The sequence below is a fragment of the Anser brachyrhynchus genome (assembly GCF_964034855.1).
Source record: "Anser brachyrhynchus genome assembly, chromosome: 5".
NCBI lineage: Eukaryota > Metazoa > Chordata > Aves > Anseriformes > Anatidae > Anser > Anser brachyrhynchus.
Window position 1 is genome coordinate 230,352 of NC_137699.1, and position 23,162 is coordinate 253,513.

General features: G+C 58.4%; 1 protein-coding gene across 1 annotated transcript in view; it reads right to left on the reverse strand.

Annotated features, from left to right (window-relative positions):
- LOC308196556 (uncharacterized protein) overlaps positions 1 to 22,768 on the reverse strand; it is a gene marked incomplete at its 3' end in the record, with an annotated part of 56,832 nt that extends 34,064 nt beyond the window's left edge. Inside the window, exon 1 of the mRNA XM_080595692.1 lies at positions 22,750 to 22,768. Within this exon, the coding sequence (XP_080451818.1) occupies position 22,750 (1 nt within the window). The 5' untranslated portion in view covers positions 22,751 to 22,768. The remainder of the gene's footprint in view (positions 1 to 22,749) is intronic.
- Positions 22,769 to 23,162: the final 394 nt, after the last annotated feature.

The following is a 23,162-nucleotide window of genomic DNA, read 5'->3' on the forward strand; positions in this document are numbered from 1 at the left end:
GGATGCAGTGCAGTGAGTCCAGAGAGTGCACTGGCACCACTGGGGATGGACTGCAGTGAGTCCAGAGAGTGCACTGGCACCACTGGGGATGCAGTGCAGTGAGTCCAGAGAGTGCACTGGCACCACTGGGGATGCACTGCAGTGAGTCCAGAGAGTGCACTGGCACCACTGGGGATGCACTGCAGTGAGTCCAGAGAGTGTACTGGCACCACTGGGATGCAGTGCAGTGAGTCCAGAGAGTGCACTGTCAGCACTGGGGATGCACTGCAGTGAGTCCAGAGAGTGCACTGGCACCACTGGGATGCAGTGCACTGAGTCCACAGAGTGCACTGGCACCACAGGGGATACACTGCAGTGAGTCTAGAGAGTGCACTGGCACCACTGGGGATGCAGTGCCGTGAGTGCAGAGAGTGCACTGGCACCGCTGCGGTTGCACCCCGGTGTTTTCAGAGAGTGCAGTGGCACCACTGTTGATGCAGTGCGGTGAGTCCAGAGAGTGCACTGGCACCTCTGGGGATGCAGTGCAGTGAGTCCAGAGAGTGCACTGGCACCACTGGGGATGCACTGCAGTGAGTCCAGAGAGTGCACTGGCACCACTGGGGATGCAGTGCAGTGAGTCCAGAGAGTGCACTGGCACCATTGGGGATGCAGTGCAGTGAGTCCAGAGAGTGCACTGGCACCACTGGTGATGCAGTGCAGTGAGTTAAGTGAGTACACTGGAGCCACTGTGGATGCACTGCAGTGAGTCCAGAGAGTGCACTGGCACCACTGGTGATGCAGTGCAATGAGTCCTGAGAGCCACTGGCACCACTGGGGATGCAGTGCACTGAGTCCAGAGAGGGCACTGTCAGCAATGGGGATGCAGTGCAGTGAGTCCAGAGAGTGCACTGGCACCACTGGGGATGCAGTGCAGTGAGTCCAGAGAGTGCACAGGCACCACTGGGGATGCAGTGCAGTGAGTCCAGAGAGTGCACTGGCACCACTGGGGATGCAGTGCAGTGAGTGCAGAGAGTGCACTGGCACAAAAGGGGATGCACTGCAGTGAGTCCAGAGAGTGCACTGGCACCACTGGGGATGCAGTGCAGTGAGTCCAGAGAGTGCACTGGCACCACTGGGGATGCAGTGTAGTGAGTCCAGAGAGTACAGTGGCACCACTGGGGATGCAGTGCAGTGAGTCCAAAGAGTGCACAGGCACCATTGGGGATGCCCTGCAGTGAGTCCAGAGACTTCACAGGCACCACTGGGGATGCAGTGCAGTGAGTCCAGAGAGTGCCCTGGCACCTATGGGAATGCAGTGAGTCCAGACAGTGCACTGGCACCACTGGGGATGCACTGCAGTGAGTCCAGAGAGTGCACTGGCACCACTGGGGATGCACCCCGGCAACTCCAGAGAGTGCACTGGCACCACTGGGAATGCAGTGCAGTGAGTCCAGAGAGTGCACTGGCACCACTGGGGATGCACTGCAGTGAGTGCAGAGAGTGCACTGTCACCACTGGGCATGCAGTGCAGTGAGTCCAGAGAGTGCACTGGCACCACTGGGGATGCAGTGCAGTGAGTCCAGAGAGTGCACTGGCACCACTGGGGATGCACTGCAGTGAGTCCAGAGAGTGCACTGGCACCATTGGGATGCAGTGCAGTGAGTCCAGAGAGTGCACTGGCACCACTGGGGATGCAGTGCAGTGAGTCCAGAGAGTGCACTGGCACCACTGGGATGCAGTGCACTGAGTCCACAGAGTGCACTGGCACCACAGGGGATACACTGCAGTGAGTCCAGAGAGTGCACTGGCACCACTGGGGATGCAGTGCAGTGAGTCCAGAGAGTGCACTGTCACCACTGGGGATGCAGTGCAGTGAGTCCAGAGAGTGCACTGGCACCACTGGGGATGCAGTGCAGTGAGTCCAGAGAGTCCACTGGCACCTTGGGGATGCAGTTCAGTGAGTCCAGAGAGTGAACTGGCACCACTGGGGATGCAGTGCAGTGAGTCCACAGAGTACACTGGCACCACTGGTGGTGCAGTGCAGTGAGTCCAGAGAGTGCACTGGCACCACTGGGGATGCAGTGCAGTGAGTCCAGAGAGTGCACTGGCACCACAGGGGATGCAGTGCCGTGAGTGCAGAGAGTGCACTGGCACCACTGGGGATGCACTGCAGTGAGTCCAGAGGGTACACTGGCGCCACTGTGGATGCACTGCAGTGAGTCCAGAGAGTGCACTGGCACCACTGGGGATGCAGTGCAATGAGTCCAGAGAGCCACTGGCACCACTGGGGATGCAGTGCATTTAGTCCAGAGAGTGAACTGGCACCAATGGGCATGCAGTGCACTGAGTCCAGAGAGGGCACTGTCAGCAATGGGGATGCAGTGCAGTGAGTCCAGAGAGTGCACTGGCACCACTGGGGATGCAGTGCAGTGAGACCAGAGACTTCACAGGCACCAGTGGGGATGCAGTGCAGTGAGTCCAGAGAGTGCACTGGCACCACTGGGGATGCAGTGCAGTGAGTGCAGAGAGTGCACTGGCACAAAAGGGAATGCACTGCAGTGAGTCCAGAGAGTGCACTGGCACCACTGGCGATGCAGTGCAGTGAGTCCAGAGAGTGCACTGGCACCACTGGGGATGCACTGCAGTGAGTCCAGAGCGTGCAGTGGCACCACTGGGGATGCAGTCCACTGAGTCCAGAGAGTACACTGGCACCACTGGGGATGCAGTGCAGTGAGTCCAGAGAGTGCACTGTCAGCACTGGGGATGCACTGCAGTGAGTCCAGAGAGTGCACTGGCACCAACTGTAGCTGCACTGCTGTGAGTCCTGAGATTGCACTGGCACCACTGGGGATGCACTGCAGTGAGTCCAGAGACTTCACAGGCACCACTGGGGATGCAGTGCAGTGAGTCCAGAGAGTGCACTGGCACCACTGGGGATGCAGTGCAGTGAGTCCAGTGAGTGCATTGGTACGATTGGGGATGCACTGCAGTGAGTCCAGAGAGTGCACTGGCACCACTGGGTATGCACTGCAGTGAGTCCAGAGAGTACACTGGCACCACTGGGGATGCAATGCAGTGAGTCCAGAGAGTGCACTGGCACCACTGGGGATGCACTGCAGTGAGTCCAGGGAGTGCACTGGCACCACTTGGGATGCACTGCAGTGACTCCAGAGAGTGCACTGGCACCACTGGGGATGCACTGCAGTGAGTCCAGATGTTAGCCTAGCAACCACATAATCACCAAGTGATTATATGAAGGTGCTTTATTCAGCGCTGGAAGCCGGGGCAGGTGCCCAAATCTGGCTTCAAGTCCCGTTACTTCCCAGCCATTATTTATACATACAATATTGCGTCAGGTATACATATTCATTACAGGTTGCAACAGCAGCCTCGCTTTTCATTCTAATTAGCTCCCCTCCCCTTTGCACATGCGTGGCGCACTCTGGTGGTCGTCCAGGTGGTCGTGCAGATGAAGTAAGGAGTCTTCCTCTCCGCTAAACTTTTCACCTTTCTTACTCGACGAATGCTCCCTCCGCTTCTTGGTTCTGCTTCAACTCATTTCATCATTTCCAGGCCCTTATCCAAGGTCAGGTTGTACCTGTTCCCTCCCAAGGTTCCCCTTCAATGATTCTTTTGATTGTTCAATGTACTCCCTAAGTATCCAGTATACATAGATTAATTGATAATGTAAGTACATTTGGCAATGCTTAATTATACTGTAGGTCCCATTACCTAAGAGACATTAGTAAAACATCCATTCGATTCTCCCCAACACTAACACAGAGACTGCACTGGCACCACTGGGGATGCACCCCGGCAAGTCCAGAGAGTGCACTGGCACCACTGGGGATGCAGTGCAGTGAGTCCAGAGAGTGCACTGGCACCACTGGGGATGCAGTGCAGTGAGTCCAGAGAGTGCACTGGCACCACTGGGGATGCACTGCCGTGAGTCCAGAGAGTGCACTGGCACCACTGGGGATGCACTGCAGTGAGTCCAGAGAGTGTACTGGCACCAATGGGGATGCAGTGCAGTGAGTCCAGAGAGTCCACTGGCACCTTGGGGATGCAGTTCAGTGAGTCCAGAGAGTGCACTGGCACCACTGGGGATGCAGTGCAGTGAGTCCAGAGAGTGCACTGTCACCACTGGGGATGCAGTGCAGTGAGTCCAGAGAGTGCACTGGCACCACTGGGGATGCAGTGCAGTGAGTCCACAGAGTGCACTGGCACCACTGGGGATGCAGTTCAGTGAGTCCAGAGAGTGCACTGGCACCACTGGGGATGCAGTGCAGTGAGTCCACAGAGTACACTGGCACCACTGGTGGTGCAGTGCAGTGAGTCCAGAGAGTGCACTGGCACCACTGGGGATGCAGTGCAGTGAGTCCAGAGAGTGCACTGGCACCACAGGGGATGCAGTGCCGTGAGTGCAGAGAGTGCACTGGCACCACTGGGGATGCACTGCAGTGAGTCCAGAGGGTACACTGGCGCCACTGTGGATGCACTGCAGTGAGTCCAGAGAGTGCACTGGCACCACTGGTGATGCAGTGCAATGAGTCCAGAGAGCCACTGGCACCACTGGGGATGCAGTGCATTTAGTCCAGAGAGTGAACTGGCACCACTGGGGATGCAGTGCACTGAGTCCAGAGAGGGCACTGGCACCACTGGGGATGCACTGCAGTGAGTCCAGAGAGTGCACTGGCACCACTGGGGATGCAGTGCAGTGAGACCAGAGACTTCACAGGCAGCACTGGGGATGCAGTGCAGTGAGTCCAGAGAGTGCACTGGCACCACTGGGGATGCAGTGCAGTGAGTGCAGAGAGTGCACTGGCACAAAAGGGAATGCACTGCAGTGAGTCCAGAGAGTGCACTGGCACCACTGGGGATGCAGTGCAGTGAGTCCAGAGAGTGCACTGGCACCACTGGGGATGCACTGCAGTGAGTCCAGAGCGTGCAGTGGCACCACTGGGGATGCAGTCCACTGAGTCCAGAGAGTACACTGGCACCACTGGGGATGCAGTGCAGTGAGTCCAGAGAGTGCACTGGCACCAACTGTAGCTGCACTGCTGTGAATCCTGAGATTGCACTGGCACCACTGGGGATGCACTGCAGTGAGTCCAGAGACTTCACAGGCACCACTGGGGATGCAGTGCAGTGAGTCCAGAGAGTGCACTGGCACCACTGGGGATGCAGTGCAGTGAGTCCAGAGAGTGCATTGGTACGATTGGGGATGCACTGCAGTGAGTCCAGAGAGTGCACTGGCACCACTGGGGACACAGTGCAGTGAGTCCACAGAGGGCACTGGCACCACTGGGGATGCAATGCAGTGAGTCCAGAGAGTGCACTGGCACCACTGGGGATGCACTGCAGTGAGTCCAGGGAGTGCACTGGCACCACTGGGGATGCACTGCAGTGACTCCAGAGAGTGCACTGGCACCACTGGGGATGCACTGCAGTGAGTCCAGATGTTAGCCTAGCAACCACATAATCACCAAGTGATTATATGAAGGTGCTTTATTCAGCGCTGGAAGCCGGGGCAGGTGCCCAAATCTGGCTTCAAGTCCCGTTACTTCCCAGCCATTATTTATACATACAATATTGCGTCAGGTATACATATTCATTACAGGTTGCAACAGCAGCCTCGCTTTTCATTCTAATTAGCTCCCCTCCCCTTTGCACATGCGTGGCGCACTCTGGTGGTCGTCCAGGTGGTCGTGCAGATGAAGTAAGGAGTCTTCCTCTCCGCTAAACTTTTCACCTTTCTTACTCGACGCATGCTCCCTCCGCTTCTTGGTTCTGCTTCAACTCATTTCATCATTTCCAGGCCCTTATCCAAGGTCAGGTTGTACCTGTTCCCTCCCAAGGTTCCCCTTCAATGATTCTTTTGATTGTTCAATGTACTCCCTAAGTATCCAGTATACATAGATTAATTGATAATGTAAGTACATTTGGCAATGCTTAATTATACTGTAGGTCCCATTACCTAAGAGACATTAGTAAAACATCCATTCGATTCTCCCCAACACTAACACAGAGACTGCACTGGCACCACTGGGGATGCACCCCGGCAAGTCCAGAGAGTGCACTGGCACCACTGGGGATGCAGTGCAGTGAGTCCAGAGAGTGCACTGGCACCACTGGGGATGCAGTGCAGTGAGTCCAGAGAGTGCACTGGCACCACTGGGGATGCACTGCCGTGAGTCCAGAGAGTGCACTGGCACCACTGGGGATGCACTGCAGTGAGTCCAGAGAGTGCACTGGCACCAATGGGGATGCAGTGCAGTGAGTCCAGAGTGTGCACTGGCACCACTGGGGATGCAGTGCAGTGAGTCCAGAGAGTGCACTGGCACCACTGTTGATGCAGTGCAGTGAGTGCAGAGAGTGCACTGGCAACACTGGGGATGCAGTGCAGTGAGTAAAGAGAGTGCACTGGCACCACTGGGGATGCAGTGCAGTGAGTCCAGAGAGTGCACTGGCACCACTGGGGATGCACTGCAGTGAGTGCAGAGAGTGCACTGGCACCACTGGGGATGCACCCCGGTGAGTCCAGAGAGTGCACTGGCACCACTGGGGATGCACCCCGGCAAGTCCATAGAGTGCACTGTCACCACTGGGGTTGCAGTGCAGTGAGTCCAGAGAGTGCACTGGCCCCACTGGGGATGCAGTGCAGTGAGTCCAGAGAGTGCACTGGCACCACTGGGGATGCACTGCCGTGAGTCCAGAGAGTGCCCCGGCACCACTGGGGATGCAGTGCAGTGAGTCCAGAGAGTGCAGTGGCACCACTGGGGATGCAGTGCAGTGAGTCCAAAGAGTGCACTGGCACCATTGGGGATGCACTGCAGTGAGTCCAGAGAGTGCACTGGCACCACTGGGGATGCAGTGCAGTGAGTCCAGAGAGTGCAGTGGCCCAACTGGGGATGCAGTGCAGTGAGTCCAGAGAGTGCACTGGCACCACTGGGGATGCAGTGCAGTGAGTCCAGAGAGTGTACTGGCACCACTGGGGATGCAGTGCAGTGAGTCCAGAGAGGTCACTGGCACCACTGGGGATGCAGTGCAGTGAGTCCAGAGAGTGCACTGGCATCACTGGGGATGCAGTGCGGTGAGTCCAGAGTGCACTGGCACCACTGGGGATGCAGTGCAGTGAATCAAGAGAGGTCACTGGCACCACTGGGGATGCACCCCGGTGAGTCCAGAGAGTGCACTGGCACCACTGGGGATGCACCCCGGCAAGTCCAGAGAGTGCACTGTCACCACTGGGGATGCAGTGCAGTGAGTCCAGAGAGTGCACTGGCACCACTGGGGATGCAGTGCAGTGAGTCCAGAGAGTGCACTGGTACCACTGGGGATGCACCCCGGTGAGCCCAGAGAGTGCACTGGCACCACTGGAGATGCACTGCAGTGAGTCCAGAGAGTGCACTGGCACTACTGGGGATGCAGTGCAATGAGTGAGAGAGTGCACTGGCACCACTGGGGATGCAGTGCAGTGAGACCACAGATTGCAGTGGCACCACTGGGAATGGAGTGCAGCGAGTCCAGAGAGGGCACTGGTACGATTGGGGATGCAGTGCAGTGAGTCCAGAGAGTGCACTGGCACCACTGGGGATGCAATGCAGTGAGTCCTGAGAGTGCACTGGCACCAATAGGATGCAGCGCAGTGAGTCCAGAGAGTGCACTGGCACCACTGGGGATGCAGCGCAGTGAGTCCAGAGAGTGTACTGGCACCACTGGGGATGCACCCCGGTGAGTCCTGAGAGTGCACTGGCACCACTGGGGATGCACTCGGGTGAGTCCAGAGAGTGCACTGGTACTACTGGGGATGCACTCGGGTGAGTCCAGAGAGTGCACTGGCACCACAGGGGATGCAGTGCAGTGAGTCCAGAGAGTGCACTGGCACCACTGGGGATGCAACCCCCTGAGTCCAGAGAGTGCACTGGCACCACTGCGGATGCACACCGGCAAGTCCAGAGAGTGCACTCTCTGGACTCACTGACGTGCATCCCCAGTGCACTGGCACCACTGGGGATGCACCCCGGCAAGTCCAGAGAATGCACTCTCTGGACTCACTGACGTGCATCCCCAGTGGTGCCATTGCACTCTCTGGACTCACTGCACTGCATCCCCAGTGGTGCCAGTGCACTCTCTGGACTCACTGCACTGCATCCCCAGTGGTGCCAGTGCACTCTCTGGACTCACTGCACTGCATCGCCAGTGGTGCCAGTGCACTCACTGGACTCACTGTACTGCATCACCAGTGGTGCCAGTGCACTCTCTGGACTCACTGCACTGCATCCCCAGTGGTGCCAGTGCACTCTCTGGACTCACTGCACTGCATCCACAGTGGTGCCAGTGCACTCTCTGGACTCACTGCACTGCATCCCCAGTGGTGCCAGTGCACTCTCTGGACTCACTGCACTGCATCGCCAGTGGTGCCAGTGCACTCTCTGGACTCACTGCACTGCATCCCCAGTGGTGCCAGTGCACTCTCTGGACTCACTGCACTGCATCCCCAGTGGTGCCAGTGCACTCTCTGGACCCACTGCAGTGCATCCCCACTGGTGCCAGTGCACTCTCTGGACTCAGAGCACTCCATCCCCACTGGTGCCAGTCCACTCTCTGGACTCACTGCACTGCATCCCCAGTGGTGCCAGTGCACTCTCTGGAGTCACTGCACTGCATCCCCAGTGGTGCCAGTGCACTCTCTGGACTCACTGCACTGCATCCCCAGTGGTGCCAGTGCACTCTCTGGACTCACTGCAGTGCATCCCCAGTGGTGCCAGTGCACTCTCTGGACTCACTGCACTGCATTCCCAGTGGTGCCACTGCACTCTCTGGAATCACTGCAGTGCATCCCCTGTGGTGCCAGTGCACTCTCTGGAGTCACTGCACTGCATCACATGTGGTGCCAGTGCACTCTCTGGACTCACTGCACTGCATCCCCAGTGGTGCCAGTGCACTCTCTGAACTCACCGCACTGCATCCCCAGTGGTGTCAGTGCACTCTCTGGACTCACTGCACTGCATCCCCAGTGGTGCCAGTGCACTCTCTGGACTCACCGCATTGCATCCCCACTGGTGCCAGTGCACTCTCTGGACTCACTGCACTGCATCCTCAGTGGTGCCAGTGCACTCTCTGGACTCACTGCACTGCATCCCCAGTGGTGCCAGGGCACTCTCTGGACTCACTGCACTGCATCCCCTGTGGTCCCAGTGCACTCTCTGCCCTCACTGCAGTGCATCCCCAGTGGTGCAAGTGCACTCTCTGCACTCACTGCAGTGCATCCCCAGTGGTGCCAGTGCACTCTCTGGACTCACTGCAGTGCATCCCCAGTGGTGCCAGTGCACTCTCTGGACTCACTGCAGTGCATCCCCAGTAGTGCCAGTGCACTCTCTGGACTCACTGCGCTGCATCCCCAGTGGTGCCAGTGCACTCTCTGGACTCACTGCACTGCATCCCCAGTGGTGCCAGTGCACTCTCTGCACTCACTGCACTGCATCCCCAGTGGTGCCAGGGCACTCTCCGGACTCACTGCAGTGCATCCGCAGTGGTGCCAGTGCACTCTTTTGAGTCACTGCAGTGCATCCCCAGTGGTGCCAGTGCACTCTCTGGACTCACTGCAGTGCATCCCCAGTGCTGCCAGTGCACTCTCTGGACTCACTGCAGTGCATCCCCAGTGGTGCCAGTGCAATATCTGGACTCACTGCACTGCATCCCCAGTGGTGTCAGTGCACTCTCTGGACTCACTGCAGTGCATCCCCAGTGGTGCCCGTGCACTCTCTGGACTCACTGCACTGCATCCCCAAGGTGCCAGTGCACTCTCTGGACTCACTGCATTGCATCCCCAGTGGTGCCAGTGCACTCTCTGGACTCACTGCAGTGCATCCCCAGTGGTGCCCGTGCACTCTCTGGACTCACTGCACTGCATCCCCAAGGTGCCAGTGCACTCTCTGGACTCACTGCACTGCATCCCCAGTGGTGCCAGTGCACTCTCTGGAGTCACTGCACTGCATCCCCAGTGGTGCCTGTGCAGTCTCTGGACTCACTACAGTTCATCCCCAGTGGAGCCAGTGCACTCTCTGGACTCACTGCACTGCATCCCCAGTGGTGCCAGTGCACTCTCTGGACTCAGTGCACTCCATCCCCACTGGTGCCAGTCCACTCTCTGGACTCACTGCACTGCATCCCCAGTGGTGCCAGTGGACTCTCTGCACTCATGCACTGCATCCCCAGTGGTGCCAGTGCACTCTTTGGACTCACTGCACTGCATGAACAGTGGTGCCAGTGCACTCTCTGGACTCACTGCACTGCATCCCCAGTGGTGCCAGTGTAGTCTCTGGACTCACTGTAGTGCATCCCCAGTGGTGCCAGTGCAATCTCAGGACTCACTGCAGTGCAGCTCCAGTTGGTGCCAGTGCAGTCTCTGGACTCACTGCACTGCATCCCCAGTGGTGCCAGTGCACTCTCTGGACTCACTGCAGTGCATCCCCAGTGGTGCCAGTGCACTCTCTGGAGTCACTGCAGTGTATCCCCAGTGGTGCCAGTGCACTCTCTGGACTCACTGAACTGCATCCCCAGTGGTGCCTGAGCACTCTCTGGACTCACTGCAGTGCATCCCCAATGCTGCCAGTGCACTCTCTGGACTCACTGCACTGCATCCCCAGTGGTGCCAGTGCACTCTCTGGACTCACTGCACTGCATCACCAGTGGTGCCAGTGCACTCTCTGCACTCACTGCACTGCATCCCCAGTGGTTCCTGTGCACTCTCTGGAGTCGCAGCACTGCATCAACAGTGGTGACTCTGCACTCTCTGGAGTCACTGCACTGCATCCCCAGTGCTGCCAGTGCACTCTCTGGACCCACTGCAGTGCATCCCCACTGGTGCCAGTGCACTCTCTGGACTCAGTGCACTCCATCCCCACTGGTGCCAGTCCACTCTCTGGACTCACTGCACTGCATCCCCAGTGGTGCCAGTGCACTCTCTGGACTCACTGCACTTCATCCCCAGTGGTGCCAGTGCACTCTCTGGACTCACTGCATTGCATCCCCAGTGGTGCCAGTGCACTCTGGGGACTCACTGCACTGCATCCCCAGTGGTGCCACTGCACTCCCTGGACTCACTGCACTGCATCACCGTTGGTGCCAGGGCACTCTCCGGACTCACTGCAGTGCATCCGCAGTGGTGCCAGTGCACTCTTTCGAGTCACTGCAGTGCATCCCCAGTGGTGCCAGTGCACTCTCTGGACTCACTGCACTGCATCCCCAGTGGTGCCAGTGCACTCTCTGGAATCACTGCAGTGCATCCCCAGTGGTGCCAGTGCACTCTCTGGACTCACTGCATTGCATCCCCAGTGGTGCCACTGCACTCTCTGGACTCACTGCACTGCATCACCATTGGTGCCAGTGCACTCTCCGGACTCACTGCACTGCATCCCCAGTGGTGCCAGTGCACTCTCTGGAATCACTGCAGTGCATCCCCAGTGGTGCCAGTGCACTCTCTGGACTCACTGCACTGCATCCCCAGTGGTGCCAGTGCACTCTCTGGACTCACTGCACTGCATCCCCAGTGGTGCCAGTGCACTCTATGGACTCACTGCAGTGCATCCCCAGTGGTGCCAGTGCACTCTCTGGACTCACTGCACTGCATCCCCAGTGGTGCCACTGCACTCTCTGGACTCACTGCACTGCATCACCATTGGTGCCAGTGCACTCTCCGGACTCACTGCAGTGCATCCGCAGTGGTGCCAGTGCACTCTTTCGAGTCACTGCACTGCATCCCCATTAAAGCCAGTGCATTCTCTGGACTCATTGCAGTGCATCCCCAGTGGTGCCAGTGCACTCTCTGGACTCACTGCACTGCATCCCCAGTGGTGCCAGTGCACTCTCTGGAATCACTGCAGTGCATCCCCTGTGGTGCCAGTGCACTCTCTGTACTCACTGCACTGCATCACATGTGGAGCCAGTGCACTCTCTGGACTCACTGCACTGCATCCCCAGTGGTGCCAGTGCACTCTCCGGAATCACTGCACTGCATCCCCAGTGGTGTCAGTGCACTCTCTGGACTCACTGCAGTGCATCCCCAAGGTGCCAGAGCACTCTCTGGACTCACTGCATTGCATCCCCAGTGGTGCCAGTGCACTCTCTGGACTCACTGCACTGCATCCCCAGTGGTGCCAGGGCACTCTCTGGACTCACTGCACTGCATCCCCAGTGGTGCCTGTGCAGTCTCTGGACTCACTACAGTTCATCCCCAGTGGAGCCAGTGCACTCTCTGGACTCACTGCAGTGCATCCCCAGTGGTGCCAGTGCACTCTCTGGACTCAGTGCACTCCATCCCCACTGGTGCCAGTCCACTCTCTGGACTCACTGCACTGCATCCCCAGTGGTGCCAGTGGACTCTCTGCACTCATGCACTGCATCCCCAGTGGTGCCAGTGCACTCTTTGGACTCACTGCACTGCATGAACAGTGGTGCCAGTGCACTCTCTGGACTCACTGCACTGCATCCCCAGTGGTGCCAGTGTAGTCTCTGGACTCACTGTAGTGCATCCCCAGTGGTGCCAGTGCAATCTCAGGACTCACTGCAGTGCAGCTCCAGTTGGTGCCAGTGCAGTCTCTGGACTCACTGCACTGCATCCCCAGTGGTGCCAGTGCACTCTCTGGACTCACTGCAGTGCATCCCCAGGGGTGCCAGTGCACTCTCTGGACTCACTGCAGTGCATCCCCAGGGGTGCCAGTGCACTCTCTGGACTCACTGCACTGCATCCCCAGTGGTGCCAGTGCACTCTCTGGACTCACTGCACTGCATCACCAGTGGTGCCAGTGCACTCTCTGTACTCAGTGCACTGCATCCCCAGTGGTGCCAGTGCACTCTCTGGACTCACTGCATTGCATCCCCAGTGGTGCCAGTGCACTCTCTGGACTCACTGCACTGCATCCCCAGTGGTGCCACTGCACTCTCTGGACTCACTTCACTGCATCACCATTGGTGCCAGGGCACTCTCCGGACTCACTGCATTGCATCCGCAGTGGTGCCAGTGCACTCTTTCTAGTCACTGCAGTGCATCCCCAGTGGTGCCAGTGCACTCTCTGGACTCACTGCAGTGCATCCCCAGTGGTGCCAGTGCACTCTCTGGAGTCACAGCACTGCATCAACAGTGGTGCCTCTGCACTCTCTGGAGTCACTGCACTGCATCCCCAGTGGTGCCAGTGCACTCTCTGGACTCACTGCAGTGCATCCCCAGTGGTGCCAGTGCACTCTCTGGACTCACTGCAGTGCATCCCCAGTGGTGCCAGTGCACTCTCTGGACTCACTGCAGTGCATCCCCAGTGGTGCCAGTGCACTCTCTGGACTCACTGCACTGCATCCCCAGTGGTGCCAGTGCATTCTCCGGAATCACTGCAGTGCATCCCCAGTGGTGTCAGTGCACTCTCTGGACTCACTGCACTGCATCCCCAGTGGTGACAGTGCACTCTCTGGACTCACTGCATTGCATCCCCAGTGGTGCCAGTGCACTCTCTGGACTCACTGCACTGCATCCCCAGTGGTGCCAGTGCACTCTCTGGACTCACTGCAGTGCATCCCCACTGGTGCCAGTGCACTCTCTGGACTCACTGCAGTGCATCCCCAGTGGTGCCAGTGCACTCTCTGGACTCACTGCACTGCATCCCCAGTGGTGCCAATGCACTCTCTGGACTCACTGCACTTCATCCCCAGTGGTGCCAGTGCACTCTCTGGACTCACTGCAGTGCATCCGCATTGGTGCCAGTGCACTCTTTCGAGTCACTGCAGTGCATCCCCAGTGGTGCCAGTGCACTCTCTGGACTCACTGCACTGCATCACCATTGGTGCCAGGACACTCTCCGGACTCACTGCACTGCATCCCCAGTGGTGCCAGTGCACTCTCTGGAATCACTGCAGTGCATCCCCAGTGGTGCCAGTGCACTCTCTGGACTCACTGCACTGCATCCCCAGTGGTGCCAGTGCACTCTCTGGACTCACTGCACTGCATCCCCAGTGGTGCCAGTGCACTCTCTGGACTCACTGCAGTGCATCCCCAGTGGTGCCAGTGCACTCTCTGGACTCACTGCACTGCATCCCCAGTGGTGCCACTGCACTCTCTGGACTCACTGCACTGCATCACCATTGGTGCCAGTGCACTCTCCGGACTCACTGCAGTGCATCCGCAGTGGTGCCAGTGCACTCTTTCGAGTCACTGCACTGCATCCCCATTAAAGCCAGTGCATTCTCTGGACTCATTGCAGTGCATCCCCAGTGGTGCCAGTGCACTCTCTGGACTCACTGCACTGCATTCCCAGTGGTGCCAGTGCACTCCCTGGAATAACTGCAGTGCATCCCCTGTGGTGCCAGTGCACTCTCTTTACTCACAGCACTGCATCACATGTGGAGCCAGTGCACTCTCTGGACTCACTGCACTGCATCCCCAGTGGTGCCAGTGCACTCTCTGAACTCACCGCACTGCATCCCCAGTGGTGTCAGTGCACTCTCTGGACTCACTGCACTGCATCCCCAGTGGTGCCAGTGCACTCTCTGGACTCACCGCATTGCATCCCCAGTGGTGCCAGTGCAATCTCTGGGCTCACCGGGGTGCATCCCCAGTGGTGCCAGTGCACTCTCTGGACTCACTGCACTGCATCCCCAGTGGTGACAGTGCACTCTCTGGATCACTGCACTGCATCACCATTGGTGCCAGGGCACTCTCCGGACTCACTGCAGTGCATCCCCTGTGGTGCCAGTGCACTCTTTCGAGTCACTGCACTGCATCCCCAGTGGTGCCAGTGCATTCTCTGGACTCACTGCAGTGCATCCCCATTGGTGCCAGTGCAGTCTCTGGAGTCACTGCAGTGCATCCCCAGTGGTGCCAGGGCACTCTCCAGACTCACTGCAGTGCATCCCCAGTGGTGCCAGTGCACTCTTTCGAGTCACTGCACTGCATCCCCAGTGGTGCCACTCCATTCTCTGGACTCACTGCAGTGCATCCCCATTGGTGCCAGTGCATTCTCTGGACTCACTGCACTGCATCCCCAGTGGTGCCAGTGCACTCTCTGGACTCACTGCAGTGCATCCCCCAGTGGTGCCAGGGCACTCTCTGGACTCACTGCACTGCATCCCCTGTGGTCCCAGTGCACTCTCTGCCCTCACTGCAGTGCATCCCCAGTGGTGCCAGTTCACTCTCTGCACTCACTGCAGTGCATCCCCAGTGGTGCCAGTGCACTCTATGGACTCACTGCAGTGCATCCCCAGTGGTGCCAGTGCACTCTCTGGACTCACTGCATTACATCCCCAGTGGTGCCAGTGCACTCTCCGGACTCACTGGAGTGCATCCCCAGTGGTGCCAGTGCACCCTCTGGACTCACTGCAGTGCATCCCCAGTGGTGCCAGTGCACTCTCTCGAGTCACTGCAGTGCATCCCCAGTGCTGCCTGTACACTCTCTGGACTCACTGCACTGCATCCCCATTGGTGCCAGTGCAATCTCTGGACTCACTGCAGTGCATCCCCAGTGGTGCCAGTGCACTCTCTGGACTCACTGCAGTGCATCCCCAGTGGTGCCAGTGCACTCTCCGGACACACCGGGATGCATCCCCAGTGGTGCCAGTGCACTCCCCGGACTCACCGGGATGCATCCCTAGTGGTGCCAGAGCACTCTCTGGACTCACTGCACTGCACCCCATTGGTGCCATTACACTCTCTGGACTCACTGCAGTACATACCCAGTGGTGCCAGTGCACTCTCTGGACTCACTGCACTGCATCACCAGTGCTGCCAGTGCACTCTCTGGACTCACTGCACTGCATCTCCAGCAGTGCCAGTGCACTCTCTCGACTCATTGCACTGCATACCCAGGGGTGCCAGTGCACTCTCTGGACTCACGGCAGTGCATCCCCAGTGGTGCCAGTGCACTCTCTGGACTGACTGCATTGCATCCCCAGTGGTGCTAGTGCACTCTCTGCACTCACTGCACTGCATCCCCAGTGGTGCCAGTGCACTCTCCGGACTCACCGGGGTGCATCCCCGTGGTGCCAGGGCACTCTCTGGACTCACTGCAGTGCATCCGCAGTGGTGCCAGGGCACTCTCTGGACTCACTGCACTGCATCTCCAGCAGTGCCAGTGCACTCTCTCGACTCATTGCACTGCATACCCAGGGGTGCCAGTGCACTCTCTGGACACACGGCAGTGCATCCCCAGTGGTGACAGTGCACTCTCTGGACTCACTGCATTGCATCCCCAGTGGTGCTAGTGCACTCTCTGGACTCACTGCAGTGCATCCCCAGTGCTGCCAGTGCACTCTCTGGACTCACTGCAGTGCATCCCCAGTGGTGCCAGTGCACTCTCTGGACTCACTGCAGTGCATCCACAGTGGTGCCAGTGCACTCTCTGGACTCACTGCGCTGCATCCCCAGTGGTGCCAGTGCACTCTCTGGACTCAACGGGGTGCATCCCCAGTGGTGCCAGTGCACTCTCTGGACTCACTGCACTGCATCCCCAGTGGTGCCAGTGCACTCTCTGGACTCACTGCACTGCATCCCCAGTGGTGCCAGTGCACTCTCTGGACAAACTGCAGTGCATTCCCAATGGTGCCAGTGCACTCTCTGGACTCACTGCGGTGCATCCCCAGGGGTGCCAGTGCACTCTCTGCACTCACCGGGGTGCATCCCCAGTGGTGCCAGTGCACTCTCTGGACTCACTGCAGTGCATCCCCAGTGGTGCCAGTGCACTCTCTGGACTCACTGCACTGCATCCCCAGTGGTGCCAGTGCACTCTCTGGACTCACTGCAGTGCATCCCCAGTGGTGCCAGTGCACTCTCTGTACTCACTGCACTGCATCACTCAGTGGTGCCAGTGCACTCTCTGGACTCACTGCACTGCATCCCCTATGGTGCCAGTGCACTCTCTGGACTCACCGGGGTGCATCCCCAGTGGTGCCAGTGCACTCTCTGGACTCACTGCATTACATCCCCAGTGGTGCCAGTGCACTCTCCGGACTCACTGCACTGCATCCCCAGTGGTGCCAGTGCACCCTCTGGACTCACTGCAGTGCATCCCCAGTGGTGCCAGTGCACTCTCTCGAGTCACTGCAGTGCATCCCCAGTGCTGCCAGTACACTCTCTGGACTCACTGCAGTGCATCCCCAGTGCTGACAGTGCACTCTCTTGACTCACTGTACTGCATCCCCAGTGGTGCCAGTGCACTCTCTGGACTCACTGCATTGGATCCCCAGTGGTGCCAGTGTAGTCTCTGGACTCACAGCAGTGCATCCCCATTGGAGCCAGTGCAACTACTGGACTCACTGCAGTGTAGCTCAGTGGTGCCAGAGCACTCTCTGGACTCACTGCAGTGCATTCCCAGTGGTGCCAGTGCACTCTCTGGACTCACTGCACTGCATTCCCAGTGGTGCCAGTGCACTCTCTAGACTCATTAAACTGCATCCCCAGTGGTGCCAGTGCACACTCTGGTCTCACTGCAGTGCATCCCCAGTGGTGCTATTGCACTGTCTGGACTCACTGCATCCCCAGTGGTGCCAGGGCTCTCTCTGGACTCACAGCACTGCATCCCCATTGGTGCCAGTGCACTCTCTGGACTCACTGCACTAAAACCCCAGTGGTGCCAGTGCAGTCTCTGGACTCAGTGCACTGCATGCCCAGTGGTGCCAGTGCACTCTCTGGACTCACTGCAGTGCATCCCCAGTGGTGCCAGTGCACTCTCTGTAGTCAATGTGCTGCATCTCCGGTGGTGACAGTGCACACTCTGGACTCACTGCAGTGTATCCCCTGTGGTGCCATTGCACTCTGTGGACTCACTGCACTGCATCCCAGTGTGCCAGTGCTCTCTGTGGACTCACTGAACTGAATCCCCGGTGGTGCCAGTTCACTCTCTGGACTCACTGAACTGAATCCCCAGTGGTGCCTGTGAAGTCTCTGGACTCAGTGCAGTGCATACCCAGTGGTGCCAGAGAACTCTCTGGACTCACTGTAGTGCATCCCCAGTGGTGCCAGTGCAATTTCAGGACTCACAGCAGTGCAGCTCCAGTTGGTGCCAGTGCACTCTCTTGAGTCACTGCACTGCATCCCCAGTGGTGCCAGTACACTCTCTGGTCTCACTGCACTGCATCCCCAGTGGTGCCAGTGCACTCTCTGGACTCACTGCACTGCATCCCCAGTGGTGCCAGTGCACTCTCTGGACCCACTGCAGTGCATCCCCACTGGTGCCAGTGCACTCTCTGGACTCAGAGCACTCCATCCCCACTGGTGCCAGTCCACTCTCTGGACTCACTGCACTGCATCCCCAGTGGTGCCAGTGCACTCTCTGGAGTCACTGCACTGCATCCCCAGTGGTGCCAGTGCATTCTCTGGACTCACTGCACTGCACCCCAGTGGTGCCAGGGCACTCTCTGCAGACAATGCAGTGCATCCCCAAAGGTGACAGTGCACTCTCTGGACTCACTGTACTGCTCGAGCCGCGGCAGCCGCTCCAGCCTCGGCAGCCGCTCCAGCCGCTCCAGCCGCGGCAGCCGCGGCAGCCGGTCCAGCCGCGGCAGCTGCTCCATCCGCGGCGTACGCGGCATACGCTCCAGCCGCTCCAGCCGCGGCAGCCGCTCCAACCGCGGCAGCCGCTCCTTCCGCGGCAGCCGCTCCAGCCGCGGCAGACGCGGCAGCCGCTCCAGCCGTGGCAGCCGCTCCACTCGGTAGCGGCTTTAGCGGCTGCCGCGGCTGGAGCGCCTGTCGCGGCTTCCGAGGCTGGAGCGGCTGCCGCGCCTGGAGCGACTGCGGCGGCTGGAGCGGATGCCGCGGCTGGGGCAGTGCAGTGAGTCCAGAGAGTCAACTGGCACCACTGGGGATGCAGTACAGTGAGTCCAGAGAGTGCACTGGCACCACAGGAGATGCACTGCAGTTACTCCAGAGAGTGCACTGGAACCACTGGGGATGCAGTTCAGTGAGTCCAGAGAGTGCACTGGCACTACCGGGGATTCAGATACATTCTCACGGCAGTGAGATCCCCAGTAGTGCCAGTGCACTCTCTGGACTCACAGCAGTGCATACCCAGTGGTGCCAGTGCACTCTCTGTAGTCACTGTGCTGCATCCCCAGTGGTGACAGTGCACAATCTGTACTCACTGCAGTGTATCCCCTGTGGTGCCAGTGCACTCTGTGGACTCACTGCACTGCATCCCAGTGTGGCAGTGCTCTCTGTGGACTCACTGCAGTGCATCCCCAGTGGTGCCAGTGCACTCTCTGGACTCACTGTAGTGCAACCCCAGTGGTGCCAGTGCAGTCTCTTTACTCCCTGCAGTGCATCCCTAGTGGAGCCAGTGCACTCTCTGGACTCACTGCAGTGCATCCCCAGTGGTGCCAGTGCACTCTCTGGACTCACTGTACTGCATCCCCAGTGGTGCCAGTTGACTCTCTGGGCTCACTGCACTGCTCCAGCCGCGGCATCCACTCCAGCCACCTCAGCCGCTCCAGCCGCGGTAGCCCCTCCAGCCGCGGCAGACGCTCTAGATGCTCCAGCCGCCGCAGCCGCTCCAGCCGCGTCAGCCGCTAAAGCCGCTACCGAGTGGAGCGGCTGCCACGGCTGGAGCGGCTGCCGCGGTTGGAGCGGCTGCCGCGGCTGGAGCGACTGGAGCGGCTGCCGCGGCTGGAGCGCCTGCAGCGGATGGAGCGGCTGCCGCGGCTGGACCGGCTGCCGCGGCTGCCGCGGCTGGAGCGGCTGCCGAGGCTGGAGGGGCTACCGCGGCTGGAGCGGATGCCGCGGCTCGAGCAATACAGTGAGTCCAGAGAGTGCACTGTCACCTTTGGGGATGCACTGCATTGTCTGCAGAGAGTGCCCTGGCACCACTGGGGATGAAGTGCAGTGAGTCCAGAGAGTGCACTGGCACCACAGGTGATGCAGTGCAGTGAGTCCAGAGAGTGCACTGGCACCACTGGGTATGCACTGCAGTGAGTCCAGAGAGTGCACTGGCACAAGTGGGGATGCACTGCGGTGAGTAAAGAGAATGCACTGGCACCATTGGGGTTGCACTGCAGTGAGTCCAGAGAGTGCACTGGCACCACTGGGGATGCAGTGCAGTGAGTCCTCAGAGTGCACTGGCACCACTGGGGATGCAGTGCAGAGTCCAGAGAGTGCACTGGCACCACAGGGGATGCACTGCAGTGAGTCCAGAGAGTGCCCTGGCACCACTGGGGATGCACTGCAGTGAGTCCAGAGAGTGCCCTGGCACCACTGGGATGCAGTGCACTGAGTCCACAGAGTGCACTGGCACCACAGGGGTTACACTGCAGTGAGTCCAGAGAGTGCACTGGCACCACTGGGGATGCACTGCCGTGAGTGCAGAGAGTGCACTGGCACCGCTGCGTTTGCACCCCGGTGTTTTCAGAGAGTGCAGTGGCACCACCGGGGATGCAGTGCATTGAGTCCAGAGAGTGCACTGTCAGCACTGGGGATGCAGTGCAGTGAGTCCAGACAGTGCACTGGCACCACTGGGGATGCAGTGCAGTGAGTCCAGAGAGTGCACTGGCACCTTGGGGATGCAGTGCAGTGAGTCCACAGAGTGCACTGGCACCACTGGGGATGCAGTGCAGTGAGTCCACAGAGTGCACTGGCACCACTGGGGATGCACTGCAGTGAGTCCAGAGAGTGCACTGGCACCACTGGGGATGCAGTGCAGTGAGTCCAGAGAGTGCACTGGCACCACTGGGGTTGCAGTGCAGTGAGTCCAGAGAGTGCACTGGCACCACTGGGGATGCAGTGAAGTGAGTTAAGAGAGTACACTGGCACCACTGTGGATGCACTGCAGTGAGTCCAGAGAGTGCACTGGCACCACTGGGGATGCACTGCAGTGAGTCCAGATGTTAGCCTAGCAACCACATAATCACCAAGTGATTATATGAAGGTGCTTTATTCAGCGCTGGAAGCCGGGGCAGGTGCCCAAATCTGGCTTCAAGTCCCGTTACTTCCCAGCCGTTATTTATACATACAATATTGCGTCAGGTATACATATTCATTACAGGTTGCAACAGCAGCCTCGCTTTACATTCTAATTAGCTCCCCTCCCCTTTGCACATGCGTGGCGCACTCTGGTGGTCGTCCAGATGAAGTAAGGAGTCTTCCTCTCCGCTAAACTTTTCACCTTTCTTACTCGACGCATGCTCCCTCCGCTTCTTGGTTCTGCTTCAACTCATTTCATCATTTCCAGGCCCTTATCCAAGGTCAGGTTGTACCTGTTCCCTCCCAAGGTTCCCCTTCAATGATTCTTTTGATTGTTCAATGAACTCCCTAAGTATCCAGTATACATAGATTAATTGATAATGTAAGTACATTTGGCAATGCTTAATTATACTGTAGGTCCCATTACCTAAGAGACATTAGTAAAATATCCATTCGATTCTCCCCAACACTAACACAGAGACTGCACTGGCACCACTGGGGATGCACCCCGGCAAGTCCAGAGAGTGCACTGGCACCACTGGGGATGCAGTGCAGTGAGTCCAGAGAGTGCACTGGCACCTCTGGGGATGCACTGCCGTGAGTCAGAGAGTGCACTGGCACCACTGGGGATGCAGTGCGGTGTGTCCAGAGAGTGCACTGGCACCACTGGGGATGCAGTGCAGTGAGTCCACAGAGGGCACTGGCACCACTGGGGATGCACTGCAGTGAGTCCAGAGAGTGCACTGGCACCACTGGGGATGCACCCCGGTGAGTCCAGAGAGTGCACTGGCACCACTGGGGATGCAGCGCAGTGAGTCCAGAGAGTGCACTGTCACCACTGGGGATGCAGTGCAGTGAGTCCAGAGAGTGCACTGGCACCACTGGGGACGCAGTGCAGTGAGTCCACAGAGGGCACTGGCACCACTGGGGATGAAGTGCAGTGAGTCCAGAGAGTGCCCCGGCACCACTGGGGATGCACTGCAGTGAGTCCAGAGAGTGCATTGGCACCACTGGGGATGCACTGCAGTGACTCCAGAGAGTGCACTGGCACCACTGGGGATGCACTGCAGTGAGTCCAGATGTTAGCCTAGCAACCACATAATCACCAAGTGATTATATGAAGGTGCTTTATTCAGCGCTGGAAGCCGGGGCAGGTGCCCAAATCTGGCTTCAAGTCCCGTTACTTCCCAGCCGTTATTTATACATACAATATTGCGTCAGGTATACATATTCTTTACAGGTTGCAACAGCAGCCTCGCTTTTCATTCTAATTAGCTCCCCTCCCCTTTGCACATGCGTGGCGCACTCTGGTGGTCGTCCAGGTGGTCGTCCAGATGAAGTAAGGAGTCTTCCTCTCCGCTAAACTTTTCACCTTTCTTACTCGACGCATGCTCCCTCCGCTTCTTGGTTCTGCTTCAACTCATTTCATCATTTCCAGGCCCTTATCCAAGGTCAGGTTGTACCTGTTCCCTCCCAAGGTTCCCCTTCAATGATTCTTTTGATTGTTCAATGAACTCCCTAAGTATCCAGTATACATAGATTAATTGATAATGTAAGTACATTTGGCAATGCTTAATTATACTGTAGGTCCCATTACCTAAGAGACATTAGTAAAATATCCATTCGATTCTCCCCAACACTAACACAGAGACTGCACTGGCACCACTGGGGATGCACCCCGGCAAGTCCAGAGAGTGCACTGGCACCACTGGGGATGCAGTGCAGTGAGTCCAGAGAGTGCACTGGCACCTCTGGGGATGCACTGCCGTGAGTCCAGAGAGTGCACTGGCACCACTGGGGATGCACTGCCGTGAATCCAGAGAGTGCACTGGCACCACTGGGGATGCAGTGCAGTGAGTCAGAGAGTGCACTGGCACCACTGGGGATGCAGTACAGTGAGTCCAGAGTGTGCACTGGCACCAATGGGGATGCAGTGCAGTGAGTAAAGAGAGTGCACTGGCACCACTGGGGATGCAGTGCAGTGAGTCCAGAGAGTGCACTGGCACCACTGGGGATGCAGTGCAGTGAGCTCAGAGAGTGCACTGGCACCACTGGGGATGCAGTGCGGTGTGTCCAGAGAGTGCACTGGCACCACTGGGGATGCAGTGCAGTGAGTCCACAGAGGGCACTGGCACCACTGGGGATGCACTGCAGTGAGTCCAGAGAGTGCACTGGCACCACTGGGGATGCACCCCGGTGAGTCCAGAGAGTGCACTGGCACCACTGGGGATGCAGCGCAGTGAGTCCAGAG